This window comes from Dromaius novaehollandiae, chromosome 1, assembly GCF_036370855.1.
Source record: "Dromaius novaehollandiae isolate bDroNov1 chromosome 1, bDroNov1.hap1, whole genome shotgun sequence".
In the NCBI taxonomy this organism is placed as follows: Eukaryota; Metazoa; Chordata; class Aves; order Casuariiformes; family Dromaiidae; genus Dromaius; species Dromaius novaehollandiae.
Window position 1 is genome coordinate 162,031,951 of NC_088098.1, and position 17,980 is coordinate 162,049,930.

The 17,980-nt window shown below is 39.6% G+C and overlaps 1 protein-coding gene across 6 annotated transcripts in view; it reads right to left on the minus strand.

The window, feature by feature from the left end:
• Positions 1-17,980, minus strand: part of FARP1 (FERM, ARH/RhoGEF and pleckstrin domain protein 1) — a 217,893-nt gene that overhangs the window by 49,887 nt on the left and 150,026 nt on the right. For all 6 annotated transcript variants that reach the window (XM_064504545.1, XM_026119414.2, XM_026119413.2 and 3 more), the window contains 8 exons: positions 17,086-17,128; positions 15,866-15,944; positions 12,172-12,269; positions 7,213-7,327; positions 5,896-6,043; positions 2,951-3,046; positions 2,255-2,418; positions 419-487 (listed from right to left, as the gene is read on the minus strand). In XM_064504545.1, coding sequence (XP_064360615.1) covers positions 419-487; positions 2,255-2,418; positions 2,951-3,046; positions 5,896-6,043; positions 7,213-7,327; positions 12,172-12,269; positions 15,866-15,944; positions 17,086-17,128 — 812 coding nt within the window. The remainder of the gene's footprint in view (positions 1-418; positions 488-2,254; positions 2,419-2,950; positions 3,047-5,895; positions 6,044-7,212; positions 7,328-12,171; positions 12,270-15,865; positions 15,945-17,085; positions 17,129-17,980) is intronic.

Consider the following 17,980-nt stretch of genomic DNA (forward strand, 5'->3'; position numbering starts at 1 on the left):
CTTCCCTGGAGATCTTCCCCTTGAGGTTGGCTATGCCTATTTCTGTTACTTCCCTTTTATTCTCAGGTGAACATGCTTACTTAAAAAGGATTCACATTCATTTCTGTTCACATAGATTAAATCACATCCAACTGAAAAGGGTGCAAGTCAGCACGGGAGGAAGTTACCTGCAACAGTAGGACACTCACTGCTGAAAAACACATTGAAGACTATTGATTTTAAGTAAAATACAGGTTACGCCAACTTCTGCCAAAACATTCAGGATGAAGGGCATATTATATTAATGATGAACTGCCAAACCAGCAAAAAAAGGATTTTTACTTAGACTTGTGCCAGGCTCTTAGAATATAACTAACTGGAAAAGACCACTCTTCCTTGATTAAAACATATTAGAATAGCTCATTTAGCTTTTTCTCACCTTTCAAACTGTACTTTTTTGTGTCCTCCTTCTTTAACATAGTCAAGGACTTGCTTCTGAGTCCGGCCACTAGAAGAAAACCACAGTTAAGCCATCAATCTGAAAAAATGAGTCTGTCACATTTAATACACTCTACCACTTGGTCATCACAGATGTGCATGTGGTCTGCAACTCTTTATGGGTCCCTAGAGGGTAGACTAACAACCCATTGTTCATAGGCTATGTCCTATGAAGTCACAGCAACCAGAAAAATATTTCTCGCTATCAGCAGAAACTCATGCAACATCAGAAGGAAGTGGACCTTGTCAGAAACCTTTTTTTTTTTTAATCTTTTTGCATGTCATTTGCCTCTTTTTTGCTTCTTTGATGCCATTTCAGAACCATCTGAATTCCACTGTGTGCCCTTTATATGGGACTACACCATAACAGAAAGAGAAACTAGGGTTAAATTTTCCTCTCATAAGCAAAAAACATTCCTGAATCCTTTTGAGAATCAAATATCAGCCTTACCCAGTTTCACAAAACCCTGCGACTAAGGGGAAAACAGCTGAAATGCATTTCATGACTCAGTTACTAATATTAAAGACACCAACTAAAGGTACATACATTTTTCTGCAGGGATTTAGGCTGGAGAACACTCTCTCCCCTTCCACTATAGGCCATGAAAAAGTAGTCAGAAAGCCCATCACTTCCTATTGTGCAAAGATATAAACTCCAAAGGGAATTGAAAGCAGCAAAGCAAACCCACACCTCAAAAATGTTCAACAGAGAACAAAATCCTTCCCATTCATCATAGGCTTTTGACTAATAATTACCACAAGGCTTGGAAAAAGTTACCAAACTACTCAACACAGATCACAGTGAATGTGGGATGTAGTCAAAACCTGCTCTCCAAAACAGAAGGTAGGTTGAATACACCTGTATTTTTCTATTTACTCTGGCAGTAACTTAACAATTTACACTACAGTTCAGGCAAAACATAGGTCCTTCCATACTAACTAATCTACTTTGCAGGCAGGAAATAGAAAGCTGGAAGACATTTAGGATGGCCATACCTACTACGTACTTGTATCAGACTACTAGAGTTTTTGACTTTGCATATAATCCAAGAAGATTTAGGCTTTGGAAAATCTGAACCAATACACACTGTAAAACCACTTGAACTCTAGATGCTATGATACATCAGCATTACTGTGTTTATTAAGGCCTATGTTAAACTAAATTCTGTTTGTATATCAAGAACTGTGCTTAGTGTAGACACACTATTTCAGCAAAGAGTGTTTCTGGCTGTTCCCCTCCTGGCATACACCATACAGTATCTACAATAAGGCTTCCGCTAATGTAACAAAAAAGAACCCAATCCAAGTATGAAAACCTTCCTACAGGTCTGACAATTTCGCAGGTAGACTTGGTCCGAACATAGGTGGTCATCTCACATAAATCCTTTGCAGGCATGAAGGTCTCAGCAGAAAGAGAAGACATTGCTTTTAATTGCACAAGGATGGGTTTACTACAGGGCTACACAATGAAAATGCAAATCTCTACTCTGATACAGAGAAAAGACCTCTCCCTAAACACAGGGGAGCTAGAGATTGCCAGAGAGTTGCTTGCTAGGATTGCTTAGCACACAGGTGGATTTTGTTATCTGAAAACAGATGGAACCAATATACCTCATATCTTACCTCCAGAAAGCTTCTTTGCAGTGGCTATCACAAAATGAATGCAAGCTTTTTACCCACAGCCTTCTTTGCATTATTCTGGCTGAGAAGATGCAACGGAAAATATAAAGGAGCAAGCCGCAACTTTGAAAAGTGGAACAAAGAAAGCAGATCTCACCTGAACCTAAATGATGAACCTCTAGAAAAAAGAACAGGTTTAGGCTTTGGTTTAGGCTCCTCAAAAAGCCTGAAAAAGGCATGATGTTCCACACAGATCTTCCAGAAAGACTTGCAAAAATCTCGACTGGCCATAAGGAACTCCAGGGTGTCCTGGAATGAACTCTGAAAGATGAGAAAGCATGTGCAATGTGAGCAAGCAAGCAACACACATTATAGAGATGCACTGATAAAACTGGTGTTATGCTACAAAAAATGCCTTCTCCTGATTCATTCGCTTCCAGGCTTAGCAGTCCCTATCCTTCTCCTTTTGAGACATCACTGATCTGCCAGGCAGTATCTGAGCTATGGCTCAAACTTCCTTTCATTGCCAAGTATGACAAAGATAAACCAGAGATATTAACATATCAAGGAGGCTTAACATTTTGAGGTAGTTCACACACTACAGCTTAAGAACCCTGATTCAGTACCAGGAAGGCAGCCAGAAGACGACTGTGACATTCAGTTTACATGCCTATAGCTAGGATTGCTCACCTGAGTTGCTAATTTGATACATGCATTAACATGCCAACTGTGAACCTAAGCAATTAATTAAAAAAAATCTTCTTGAGATGATAAAAATATACATTTTATCTGTGAGTAAAAATTTACCAAATTACCTCTCCTCAATATTCATAAATTTCTAACAAGGACTTACATTCACATCAGGCCGTAGCTTGATAAGAAAACGTTTCCTCTTGAAGCTCAGCTTTCGAACCTTGGCCCAGTTGAAGGCATTGATCTTGGTGTGACCCTACAGAGGACAAAAGCAGAAGACTTGAAGCATTCCAGATATGAATGGAGAAATCTAAATCACTAAAGAAAGCTTGTAATACATTAATTATCTACTCACTTCACTTGCCATTATGATATTTCTTATCATTCTTGCTCTGATATGGCAAACACATTCTTAACCTGAAGCATCTGGAGGTGTGACTGAAGGCAGGTATTTACAGTTGAACACTTACATATTTATAGAACTAGTACACTGAGTTGATGTGAAGGTATCCAACCCTGTATCACTGCACAGAACAAGGAGGCCCAGCTTTTGTCAGATGATGTTACCTTGTTCCAATATGCAGGCAAAAAATTTTGCTTTCCTTACATGGTGCAGAAACTACCAAGAAAGCATGACATGCAGCTGGGAACACTAAGCTCCCAGGCTTCCTATATGGCCAATAGAGATGGAACAGCATCTTCAAATGGGCACTCAGATTTTCAGTGGACTAAGTCACCTCCCAGAGGTGCCTCCCTCTCTCTCCACCAGCTGCAGGGAACGCAGGGAATCCAGATAACCAGCATAGTCACCTTGCTTTGATGGGATACAATTCTTCCCTATCCACCTGTCTACAGAGCAAAATAAACACCCCTTTAAATATCACTTAATTGAAAAAAACAGCAGTTGGAAATACTGACCTTTCATAGGGAGCAACAGAATTAAAAGGAAGCTAAATAAATTACTTGACAACATTTACCTGAAGAATCAAAAAACTTCAGAAGCAAACAGCAAGCCTGAGAGAAATTCTCTCAGAAATGCTATGTGATGCCCAGTCACTGCATCATTTAGCCCCCTGCCCCCCCAGAAATCTAATTCTTCATCTGTTAGAATTTGAAGTATTTTCCTAAAATACTAGTTGCACCAGTTTGTTCAATAAAGATTTCAGTAGAAACATGTCCACAGCATGGCACAGATATTTCAAAGAACAGCTACTACAGGATTGCTAAATGCACAAACACACATTGATTTGAGCTTTTCACCAGATGGACGTAGCAGTAGCGGTGGTGTGATGATCTCTGTTAAGTCAGCCTGCTGTCTAAGAATTTCATAGCTAACCTCCCCTAGAATATTCAGCAGCACCGCCACCAATTTCTAAATAAATGGCAGAGTTTAAAAAAAACTATGTGGGTAATGCTTATGCCATTTGTGAGCAAACTTCTATTTTCCTTGATGTCATTCTTATAAGACTTCTATAGTACAGTTTCTCTCAGTTATAGCCACAAAAAAAAGAGGCACTTACGGCTCCTGCCCTATGAAAACGAATCCCTAAGCCTACTACTGGACTCCAGTTGCTGGAGTCAATCCAGCAGGTCAAAGCCCGACCAGAGAGATCCCTTTACAGTGTTCAGTCTTGGAGCTTGATCCATCAAAATTTCCAAGCTTTTTTGCAAGCCCTCCAAAAAACTGGCCAAATACATTAGGACTGCAAACAAGAGGAGATGACTGAGTTGTAGAGCTTTACAGATCATGCCTTGGGCTCTCAGTTGGCAGCTACATGTTTTTGGAGGCATCCTAGCTGCCTGCTGGGGCTCAGTGAGGCCCAGGCTGTTTAGGCTGGGTATCTGCTTTCAGCTGTAAGGCAAAGTCCTAATTTACAAAGTTTTGAAACTCGTTAAGTCAGCTGATGAAAATACTGTGGGGGAGCTGGGGAAGGGCCTACGCATATAATTATTTGAGATGTGTGCACTTCTAATAATGTCCTGATGTTCTCATGCTTCAAATTGTGCTTCAGTTTTGTGGTTTTACTAGTGAGACATTTGGTTTTGGGTCTTTTTTTATTATTAATTTTTTTAAACTTAGACCTCAGACCATTCAGGTGAGATGGATTTCTGAGTTTCTTTTTTATTGTTGGCTTTCTTTATTACAGGACTGGAAGCAGTTTTTAAGGTTGGAAACACTCATCATAGTATTTTAACTGAAGTTAGACAGTTAAAATAAATAGTTGTTTTTGATAATGGTAACAACAGAAGTTATACAGAGCAGTTTGCTTACTGTTTTTAATACAGAGTGAGGAAACTGGCATTTTGGATGCTAGCAGACGTAAATTCATCTGAAGTGAAACCAGTTTACACCAGCTGACTATCTGGATCTTTACAACTGTTAAAGAGTCTAATTTGTTACTTACCTAAAGGGAATGATAGAACAAGAATTCAATGAACTTGCTAATGATGTTTCATGACATTTATTAGGCTGACTGTGGTGGGGGAAAGAGTGGAAAGAGATCTAAAGAACAAAGATTATGGATTTTTTTATGTTCCTTTATGAAAGGAACAAAGATTCACAGGTTCAGCAAGGGCTGAATGACAGCTGGCAGTCTCCCCTTGTCTCCCAGTTGCCCCTTGGCTGAGAGATAATATTCAAGGCTGGTCAACAAAATTGTAAAACCTTTGACAAAGTAACACTGTGGAGAGCTTGTATTCACCTCTTGCATCTTTCTTTACATACTCCAACTTCTCTGCTTCACACCCACTCAGGATGCACCATGTCTGTAAGTGAACCTGCCTGCCCCTACATGTCTGAGGTAAGAGCATGACCAACTTGCAGATTATGAGCTGTGGATCAGTTCGCATCTTCAACAGCACATTGTGGCTGGAGATGGAGTTCCAGCCCGTGTGTGCAAATAAGGTAAGTGTCCCTGGAAGTGAAGGATCTAATGCAACCATAAAAGGTTTAAGGTCACTGTTGGCTTGTTGGAAAAAATTTGGAAGTTCCTGAATTTTTCCAACCAAACTCTCAGAGACATGGTTGAGGTCTCAAAATTCTTATTGTTGTGAGAGATTTTTCTGCTTTATAAAGCACACAGCCATAATCTGAGCAGCTCTAACCTGAAACACCAGAATGCCTGTGTTGGCAACAGCCAAGTTGATTTTTGTCCCTTCTCTGTCTTTGGCTGGATGTAAACGTATTCCATACATCTCCAGCCGACGGGCGATCTCCAAAAGCTGGAAGTCAGACTCTGCTGGTGTCTGTCCCCTTGAAAATCAAAACAGAAAAAGACACAAATTTTTCACACCTTTTCACAGAAATGAACAGATCCTCTAAAGAACAAAGAGACATAACATCGCAGAGTCTAAAACCTCTCAGTGGTACCATATCCACATGGTTGTTCCACGTCCCTACATTTGTATCAGCTAGAAAAACAACTTCATCTTAGTGCAAACCAATACCAAAGAATCCACAGATTTTACAGTCTACTAGAAATTTTGATCACTCCAATTCTGAGACATCTTAAAGTATTAACTTTGACAGAAGTCATTCTCTCTATATATATTTTCCATTGGAATAGCACACGACATTCTTTAGCAAATTCATAAAAATAAAAGTTTAAAAGAATGTTGTTCATTGTAAAAGTGAATATGATTTAGAAAAAAGCAAAACAGAAGACATAACGCCCTTAATATAAATGTTGTGAACTTATAAGCACTAAATTCCTTCACTAAATTATGCAAAAGTTCGGATTATTACTGCTATAAAACTCCCAATCACTCATCTCCAACTCTAGTTAGTTCAAAATGAAACTGTTCAAGTCCTGAAGTGTTCTCAAAAGCAGAAACATATTTTTCTATGCCTTATTTTTAATTCTTTTAACCACCTTCTACTACTAGTCTCTTCTCCAGGACTTGAGACACCAAGTCACCAATTTGGAACATGATCTTGAATCCTATTCCCCAAATCCTTAATTCTGCAAGTGCTCTGTGCTTTCCCTAAAACTATCATTAAAATCCTTCTTCACCTATCTCTAAATACAGCATGAAAAGGTGAAAATGCAACATTCTATGTCCTTGAAATCAAAGTCTACTGTCACAAGTGCCTGACTGATCAGAGTCATCATCTGCAATCATATCTGCATGCACAAAATCAGCAGTGAAGCATTTTGTATGAAATAGACTGTAAAATAATTACATGCTTGAATGAATATTGAAATCAATTGCTCTTTAAACATCTTGTTATGATGACGGGAGAAAGACAGCACTAACCTTCAGGAAACTCATAGGCTTGAATTTTTTTTTCTTTGAGTAGTAACCTTCGAGAAACTCAGGTGTCTGAATCTCTTCTGTACTTATAAGCTAGCATGTATGCACAGTTAGAATTACACTGAAGGAAAAGAGGACTAATAACAAGGAGAAAAAAAAAAGTCTTACATGTGATTACGGTGAAATTCCATGATTTTGTCTTCTAGTGCTTCTTGTTGAGGTATATACTTGTTCTTTGCTAAGTGTTCACGATCTATGGTTTCATCAAAATCCCCAATCTCAGCTATGGAGAGTTTTTTAAAAAAAAAAGTCTATTAAAACAGTGAATTAAATCTGCACCTTTTGGTGCAGATAGCAGGGAAGAGGGCAGAGAAGCAAGCACGGTTTGCTGTAAGCTGTGCCATGGTTTCATGACTCAAACTCCCCTTATTTTATCTTCCACATGTTCCTCCCTTCTCATCTATGCGAATATCTGACATGCAAGAAGCAGCCCAAGGATTCCTCCCATCCGCCAAAACCAAGTAAGTAGCTATCAGATGTCAGTTTACCAAATGAAGCCATCACAGTGCTGCTTTGACTTGTGTGTGGGAATAAAGGGGGTGACTGGGAGAAGGACAGCACTATTCCAGCAGAACCCACTATGCTCTCTCACAGCCATGGTGGTGCTCAGATGCACTTCCCCCAAAACAGGCAAGCACAAGCTTCTTCCCCAGGCCCAAGCCCCACACTGTAATCTCTGAGGGCAAATCGGAAGAGAGTTGGTTGTGTTTTTCCGGTTTCAACACATGCATGTCTTCCATCTCATGGGGTTACGAAACATTTGTCTTCCTCTAATTTTGCAGCAATTTGAGACACATTCTGTCTCCCTCCTCCTCAAAGTTGCTCCCATCTGCTGCAGTTATTCAACAAAGTGTGTGCAACAGTATGTTACACCCACCTTCCATTTTCCAGCCCATTCAGTGAGATTTCCTTTTTTTTGGGGGGGGGGGGCGGGGGGTTGGGCAATCTACATGTGGGTGCCATATTACTATCTTCTTGCCTAGTACTCTTGAATACCTCCAAAAATCTTGCTATTAGTTTTTTAACAGAACAATATACCAGCCTCTGCCTGCAGACCTGCTGGAATAATAGGAACAATACTACAATGAAGGCTGCTACCTTATTAACATAAATGAAACTAAAATGCAGCTCCCTCGAGTTAAATCCAACCTATACTCAGACACATTGTTCTGCAGTTCACCTAGGAAGTTATGGACCCAGGCTCAGATCCTTGCCTCATCCCCACTTGAGGGTACCACCACCCCAGCTCTGCCCATATAAATGATCCCTTAATCCAGTTCTGTCCAAAATGAGCTGGTCTAGAAAAAAGAAAGGTTCAAGTAAATGTTTAAGACACTGCAGGTGATTTGTGACACAATTTTGTCTGGCAGCAGACATAGCTGCAAATGTGTAAGGGAGAGCACCTTGCATAGGCAAGGAAGATGAGGACTACAAGCACCTATGAAAGACCTTTCAACCCAAATCGGCTACAGCCACATGACTACTTTTAATACTTAGAAGGTTGGAGAGGTCATGGTTGGAAAAATAGTTGATAATCAAGATTGTCTGATTCCCAGCCCCTTCCTCATCCCATCTGCTCTGAATGATCCCTTCCAATACACAGCTACAGACTTTCTTGTTCAGGAGTATTTGAGAATCCTCCTTTGTAGAAAGGTCCCTTTTGTCCCCATTTCAGAAGCAGCTCCATCACCCCAATTTACTTGCCTCCACTGTCACAAATCTTTGGGGTCCATTTTTAATCCTAACTCAAATGAAAGATCGTTTCCCTTCTTTAATGAAGCCACAAGCCCACCTAGGTTTGCAGTGCCTCAAATGACTTAAGTCGGGCCTTGACTCTTTAAAATGTGCATCATACCTTGTACATCCTTGTACACAGATGTAGTTAAATCCCCTTATATAGGGCTTTCTTCAGAGCCAAGAGTACAGAAGACTCTTACTTTCCCACATGATTTCGATAATCATGCATCCGCATGCTGTTCTCTGCATCTGTCGACTGCAAATCTATTATCAAGATTGTTCTCTTGCCTTTCAAATTACTTCTGAATTCGTTCTCTCTGACCCTGTACTCAACAGCTTCTCCTTCTTCTCTCTCTAACCCTCCTTCTTCATCTTAAATTCCTTTCTAACAGCACTCCCTCTAGAAAGAGAGGGAGTTTTATCTTGAATACTGCCAGCCTCTCATATAACTCTTCTTTAAAATCTTTTCATGTGTTTTAGTCAAACATTGACTTCCACTGATAATCTCTTTTCTCTTATCCTGCAAGTGCATCACACCACTCTCTCCATATTCTGTCTGCATTAGTACTTCTGGTACGTCTAATGCTTTGTATTTCAGCTCTTTTCCTTTTATCAGTCCATCTTCTTTCCCCACACATTCACTTTCCGCATCATTCACTGTATCAAAGTAATCTTGCACTTTTAACACTTTCTGCAATGTTTAAAGGTATTTTTATGTAGAATATTTCATTTATACAATCCATTCTGTAATATACATGCTAATTTAACAGAAACCCATTTGCTGTCATATTATAATTTTATTTAAATAACAGTCTAGAAAACATCAGCATAAGCTTGTATCCATAATATAAAGGCTTCTGGAATCAGATATCCCCCATGGAAACTGCTGGTAGGCACAGCACTGAAAAGACACAATACCTAACCTCCTGCCTTCTCTATCTTTCCACTTTGATATCACTACTATTATCAGCTGTCAAGTTTTATTTTTGTTGCAGGCAAATGTGTAATATTTTTTAGCTACTGAATAATAAGCCAAAGAGAAAATAAATACAAAAGAGAGCCATGTGGGTAGGATACAGCTATATACTCTTATCAGAGCCAATTTTCACAGAAAAATCTTTACGAGAGACAAGATGGATAAATAAATGAGACAATCACAAAGTTGTAGCAGAGGTTTCCAGCAAACACAGTTACACAAAAAAGGGGGAGGGGACAAAACCATAAACATCAAGAAAAGCCCAGCTTGCAGGCAGGAGATGATGAGGGGAGCAGCACTGCAGGTGCACCACAAGGACAAAACCCTCTGCCCAAAACTGCAGGTTAGCTACTGTGAATGCTGTCTCCTGTGTGAGTGATTAATCTCTGACCTCCCTCCTTCTGCCAAGATGCAAAAACTCAGTTTTTCAGTACAGAACCATCCTCCCTTACCCTCCATATTGAGAATACTATTTGATTCTTAAAATCACAATTCAGAATCACTCTGATTTGACCTCAAGTTTACAGGTGGGGAAAAGGGGACAAAAAGCCTAAAAACAGTTCAAAAGCATCATGATCATTTCCCATAACTGAGGACAACTACATAATTCAACAGCATAACGTATCTCAGTAGCGTAAGAGCAGTGCTGTTGATTTGTCATTTTTGCAGACTTTAAAATGAAATTAGATATGTTGTAGCCCAGATCTGGAGTGAAAGCCTGCCAGCACAGGTGTGTTGGGGGGAATGGCCAGGTGTAAAATGGAAGAATTTTGAAAAACATGGAGCTAAATTCAAGTTTGACTGTGAGGAGGAAAAGGGGGAAAAAGGAGTGAAGGAGAAAAAAGGGGAAGCTCATAAAGGTGAATGGACATCCTGGGATTTTATCCTCTTATGCTGTTGCTTTAGGAAAGCAAGTTAGTAGTTGCCCTCTGAGCACTTCAGACACCAGGGCTGTAGCTGGCTCAGTGAAGAATTTAATTAAGTAATCAGTAAGAGATAAGTAAGACATGAACTAGGATCTAAGTAGAAGTGATAAGGGAAATACTGAATACAGAATTGCAGGGCTCAAGAGAGGATGATCATGAAACAATACCCCAAATGAAGAGACACAAGTGTTAGGGTATCTTCTCCCCAACACATCTCTTTGCATATTTAGTAGGAGGACTCAAGCCCCTAGAATGCACTGTAACACAGGATACTCAATTTCCCCAAACTATCACAGAGATGAAAAGAAGTCAGAAAAGAGAAATACAGTTGGTGTGATGAACACAGTAATAGGAAAAACTAAAAGACACAACAAGCAAAATAGCCAAGGATCTCTCTCTCTCTCTTTTTTTTTTTTTAAGTCTGTACTGCAAAAACATTCTGCTTTAAAAGTATATGAGGAATACAGAATTTCACAGAGGCTGCTGTACAACTTCTTATTGCTCCTAAGCAACACTGGTCAATGATGACTACGGCAAATAGAAAATTATGCAATATCTGCCTTTCCTTTCCAACAGTGATTGACAAGAAACTATCCTAATGCCCAAACAGACTCTGACAAAGCATCATGAGAATTATCTATTGATCACTAAAGTCTTTCTGAATGTCTTTGCTGACAGCAATCTACACCAAACAACACTTCAGTGGAAAAAGCAATACTGGATTGTACAATGGCAATTCAAAACAATGGCTGATTACGACTGGATATTTTCATCAAGGCTTACACATACTACTAACTGTTTCTTCCTACTGTTATTCTCAATACAAGTAACCATAATCTCTTGCAATGGAAAGCATATATTGCCTTTCAGCTGATTCGGGAGATAAAAGAAGCTTTGATATGATGAGAAAAGTTAATGTATGATTCTATTGAACAGTTTTATTGTGCATTCTTTCAGATAAAAAACAAGTTTAAAATCTGTTAGTTTTTTTCCCTACCAGTTTCCTCTTAGGACTTGGATTTAGTCCGTCATTCTAAGCATGTTTATTTACTACATTCTCTAGACAGCATACAGATCTCCAGGAATTTGAATGTTCTTCTGACATGACACAATGTTAAATATAAATAATAAAACAGGGACTCAGCAGAAGAATTCAACCTGTTTGCTGCAGCCTGCAAAATTTGCTTTTTAAAGTAGCCTCGTCAGTGTGTCAGATGCAGTGCTTTAAAAATGCAAATCCAATGTCCAGGAGCTCTTTATCTGAAATAATAATTTACCTGTACTTTAATGCCATTACACAGAAATGTAATAAACTGCTCATGTGGCTTGACTCTCTCCCTGCGGCAGCTATTAACAGATAACTCAGCAAAGCATGTCCAACCAATCATCCTGTTTCTCCTCCTGAAAAGAAGAAAGAAGGGAACTTACACTGTACAATGTGCGAGATTAAGAGGGCAGTGCTGGTATCATTACACGTTAGCCTTCCCTGTGCCAGGTCCTGCTTCACTTGCAATGCAAATAGGTACCTGCAAAACAAAAGTGAACAAAGAGTTATACAAAGCATGAGAAAAGGAAGGAAAAGTATTTCAACACTGACTCAGTTTTTGGCAACAGGTTCCTTTCACTCTTTGGAATCTAGGGAAATGATCTGATTTTTGTAAGCTCAGAGGCAAAATAAAACATAATAGATACTGCATTACAGCCATTAGGGTCTTACATAGTGGCTGCTTTGCAAAATCAAGATATCTCTTCTTCTCTCTCCCTTTCTCTCTCTTTTAAACAGAGCAATGAGATCTGGAAGGGATATGACAGTCGAAGCAATGTGACAGCTATTATGTGCTCAGCAACCACACAACACGGAGCACTAGATAACGGAGCTGCTTGTAACTATGAAGAAACGCCAGATAAACCAGTGAGATTTGGAGTTATCACTTGGTCCTTGTAGAATGCAAGCAGAACTTTAAAATTCCACCTTGGCATTCACCTGGAAATGAGGAACAAGATTTTGACTGAACATCTCTAGTTAGCTCTGATACTTCTGCTGTCCCATTACCTGTGCCACTGGTGCACCAACCATTTTTAACATACTCATTTCCAAACCACCTCAGCCATGTAGGGCAGTTCTACATGGACAGTTTATAGACAAGAAACAGAAGTACAGAGACACCACAGGTCCACAACATTATTTCAGCATCTAAATTTCTACTAGCTTCAACAGGAATCAAAATTGCTTAGTCCCACTCAGCATTAAATTCTTAAGATCAGCCTTCCTGGAAATAAATGTAGCTGCAGGAGAAATGTAACCTGAATTGGTTAGACACATTAACAAGTCTTCTAATGACTGCAGTTCCTCTGTGAGAAAGCCTGTCTTCTGTAAACATGTCACTTGATCAGACCCCATTTTCTGGAGTCTCCAGCTTTATACTACAAAAGACAACAAAGCACCATGGGTTGGACACATAATATGGATCCAGAGAGCAGCTCTGGCTGGCAAATCAGGTCAAGCATGTTGGGTTTGATCTGGTTATAAACATTTGCCCAGTCCTTGGCATACAACATACCTTGGGCAAAGCAGTTTCAGTGATACATGTTCCACAACGGTACTGCTGCTACGCAGCTGAACCACAGTCGCTCAAGAAGAGCTGCAAGGTTGACAGGTTTTTCATGTCTTTGAAATACAGTGAGCAAGCCCACTGTAAATACGTCATTACTACACCTGAGGAGATTTTAACCATGCAAAGTTAATGCTGCGTTTGTATGTGTTTCTTTCATATGACATGATTTTGTCTATCTACTTATTTGTACCTGTGAGCAACAGAAAGAGGTGCTAGTGTTCAGAGATTTACAGACTTACAGTTGTGTAGGACAGTAGCACAGGTTATCAAACTGACCATTATTTCATAGCGTAACTAATTCCTTCATACTAAAAACGATGGTCCAAAGGCATTACAAAAGGAATACATACCATATAAAAAGGACAGAGTAAAGGAGTTAAAAGAGAGTAGTAGGAGTATATACTATCGGGAAAGGTACAAACCACAGGAGCTTTCTTTACGCAATCACAGGGTTTATATACTTGATCTTAATATCATTAGTAGAGTGCTCCTTTACATAAGTTAAACCACTGTGAATTGTAATTTTTAATTTCTCTTGTGGCTGTGAGCCACTTGACAACGGGGATGGCCACATCTTGGAAGTTGCTAGCACCATCAAAAGATAGCATTGAATTTACCAGATGAAAACTGCCTTCTTTCTATTGAGTCAGCTGTTCTCATCTGATTTCAATATGAAGATATTCCCAGTCAGAGGTTTACTCCAAATAACATAGATGGGATTTTCTCATGAAAAAAGTTCACCTGTAGCATGCTCTACTCAGAAAAAAAGAAACTAACACCTCTACTTGAAGTACAGAAACTTGGATCTTTACCATGCTGATATGAAAGCAAGCACACACATAATGTTGGTTTGATTTGCCTTCTACAAATTATGTGGGTAAGTGAGTTGAGGACTATGAAAACCAACATACACTGTACATGAAATAATATAGCACATCTAAATAAATGTTCTTTTCAAACTTGCACAGTGTATTCTTTTTCTCTGTCTTTTCTAGAAATTGGGAGACATGCTGAGAGAGAGGCAGGTGTCTCTGCCTAGTGATACAGAATTCACCCTAGCAGAAAAGTAAAGCACCAAAATGATGTGTTAGCTGCTTCTCCGAGTCATAAAGCTGTTCCTCATGGATATGCTTTCAAATCCTACAGACTGCTGTGTACATACACATTCAAGGTCCCTAGCATACACATTTAAAAATCTAACCAAAAAAAATCATTAAGATTCAAAGAGATGTCTCCAGGTGTAGAAACAGATCACTAAAATTAATTTGCAGTGCACATACTAAGCAACTGAGGTGCAAAATACCTACTCAGAAACAGAAATTTTTCATTAGTAACATAACATTATGAGTTTTCATTCAGACCTTTATTATTTTTCCTCAGCCTTTCAAGTAAATATTCATTCTTCCTACGTCAAGGCCAGTAGGAGACATTAATCATTTTTTTCCACTCCATTGCTCTATCACCAAAATAAAACAAGACAGAGACAAATGCGGAACACATTTTTGCAGAACACCATGAAGGTGGACTTGTTCTTTGTAAAGCACATTCTATAGATACAAGAGCTCTTTGCAAAAGAGGACTTCATACTATGGGACGATTAAAAGTAAAAACTACTAGAACAGTGAAAATACTGAATCAGAACAGAAAAAATGTAGTTAGAAAAGAGAAAGATTGTAGACCAGAAGAAGGGTTCAAAAGTTTCAGCAAAGAAACACTGCAAAGAAACCAAATGTATTTGATTGAAAAAGGATCTGCTAGTGAGGAAGAACCTTAATAGGTCTCTCATATACATGATCACTCATACAGAAATATTACTCCTGTCTGTGCCCACACAGTGTGAAATTTAGAGTTTAAATCAAGTTTTTAAAGAGCACTGAAAATAAACACACCTTTAAGGTACTCTTTCTGCATACATGTACCCTCTTCTCTACTTTTATCTTACTTTTCATTTTCGGTCAAATCTTTCCATTTCTCCATCTCAGAAGTCACATTCCCACCCACACAAACCTTTGGCATTTGCGTTGGCTCTATGAATAGGGTCCCCCAGATGCTGGGGCAACTCAGGCAAAACAATTCTCTCCCAAAGGTGGGTGCAGAGTCACAAGTGTCCCTCTGCAAGGGGAGGTCTCTAGGGCACCAACACGCTGCTCAGTCCAGGACCCTTCAAATGCTATTGCCAAAGGGGCTGGGAGGACTCTGAATTGTCTTCTCTTGAGGAGGGCAAAGCTCTCCCAGGACCCTATACCCAAGGAGTGGAAGGACTCCTGCGCTTTGCAGAACCTCTCAGCACAGAGCGCAACAGTCTTATGTTCCTATTTTTCAGGTGCATTCAAAGGTGGTGTAAATAACATTAAGTTAGTACTTCAGGTGCATTCAAAGGTGGTGTAAATAACATCAAGTTAGTACTGAGAAAGAGACATTGACTGCCACCCAGTCACCTCAATTCCCATGTCCTCCCCGCTGTCCACTAGAGATTAATAAAAGAATACAGTCACACAACTACTAACCTTGTCAGTTCTTCCTGCAGCTGAGCATGGTCAGGTGGGAAGAATTTTACCACAAATTTTACAACAACGTGCTTCGGTCCTAGGGAAACGTCAAAGGAAATTAGTGACATATTTGTAACATGCTGGCCAAATTTTATTTTACAGAATGATGTACAATGGATGATTCGTGGAATATGCAATGCCTGGATACAGGCTAACCTCCATCCTCTGTTAGTATTTTTGATGCTCTCAAAAATGACACAATAAATTTATGCACGATGGAAGAGAATAGTGACTTGGTGGAAGGATACTCTGCCAAAACCAAGCCTGTTTTTAGTTACTGCATCAGTTGATCCAGTAAAATGTATTATGTGTGTCTGTCATCCTTGCTTCTGAACAGGAGGGTACTAAAATACATTCTGTTTTTCAAGTGCAGTAGCAAATTATTATTCCTATTTTAATAGCAGCACAGTTGCTTGGACACTTACAATTATGATCAACGGCAAAAGGAGCAATTTACCTCTCTCTTGTCAGAGGGAGAGTTTCCACAGAATCAACTTATACTAGCATGACCGGTTTATATCTGGTCACGTGCTCTGGATAGGCTTAATCTTCAGGGCATATATCCATAAATGAAGTACTTTGCTGACATTTGATAAAGAAAAAGACTCATCAAAACCCTTCCTGTTCACTTCTACTCCTCCCAAAGCTGCTGGATATTTACAACGTCCTTTCCTCTCCAGCCACCCACCATGACATGCTCTGAGTTCTTTAACCCAACTATTTTTTCCTCTTGGTCTAAGACAGTTCCAAGTTCTGTGGCAACGTCCCAGACAGCTGTAACATACTTGCTAGCTTCTTCCCATTAATTTCACGTTTCAGCAATGCATGTTTCTTTTGTTGTGTGTTTTTCTCAACAAAAGTGCTCCTTCCATTGATACTGCTGCCTCAGTTTCATGCTTCTAGTGACTGACTAAACCTTCCAGAATCTGCTATTAGTTTAAATGCTTCAATAGCAAAGGCAAAACCAGATGTGATCAATGTGTTTTGCAGAATTTGTTGCTGCGACATAATTTGACAGCGCACATAGTGCATTTTTTAAGGACAGAACTGAGATAAAAAATAACCCAAACAAAATGCAGTAAAGAAAATTGAGAAGATAATGATACCAATTGATAGATTCCTCATTTATTCAGCTATTCTCAGATGGATACAAAGAATGACAGCAAGGAAGTACTTACTTCTAATCTGTTTCATAACAGGCTTCAAAAGATCGAGCCACACCTAAAAACAAAAGAAGGTGGTGTTATCATCTCTGAACAAACTAACACTTGTTTTTCATTGCACTACTTGGTTATTCATTTACTCATTTAATTTCTCCAGTACGGTCATTACGCTTAATAAGCTGCCACTGTGGCACAGCTTTTGAAGCAGTAAAAATTCAGAAATGCTGGGAAAACAGCATTCACCAAGGAAGAGATTTTCCCCTTATTTGTCTCAGACAGTAGCAATCACAGCAAGTTTGGCCAGTAACCATTAATTTTGCAGAAGGGAAACTGAAACAAGAAAGTAAGAAAGAAACACTCCTACGACACCATTGTGGTCCTCAAGAATAATATGAGGACGCCTCCATCAGGGAGGCCTGAGCCAGCTCCAGTCTTAGCAAACAGCAGCTATGCAAATAAAAGAGCATCATCTGAATTAATCTACAGAAATGCAAGTGAAAGGGGCTGACCTTTGCCTTAGAGCTGGGAATGCTGGGCAAATAGAGAAATGAGGAGAAGACAACAGCCTCCTGGTTTTGGGGTCCCCACAGGAGTCCCCTAGTGAGGCCCGGACATGAACGTGGAGGTCCCCGCCTTAGCCCCAGGGAGATAAAGGATTCTTGCCACCACTACCTGGAGAAGGGATGTTCTTGCAGGTCAAGAGCATGAGGCAGACCCAGCTCAAAGCGTGGGGGAAAGAAAGCTTACTCGCTAGCAGCATACCATTTTCTCTTTTCTACAAATCTGGGAAGCCCAGGACTAGGCTTTCCTAATTGGGTACAGTGTAACTTCTGCAGATGCGTTATTTTCATCTGTTTTTTAACAAGCCATTTTTAAGGAAGTCATGTGGGTCTTTCCATCAGCTTTCAAA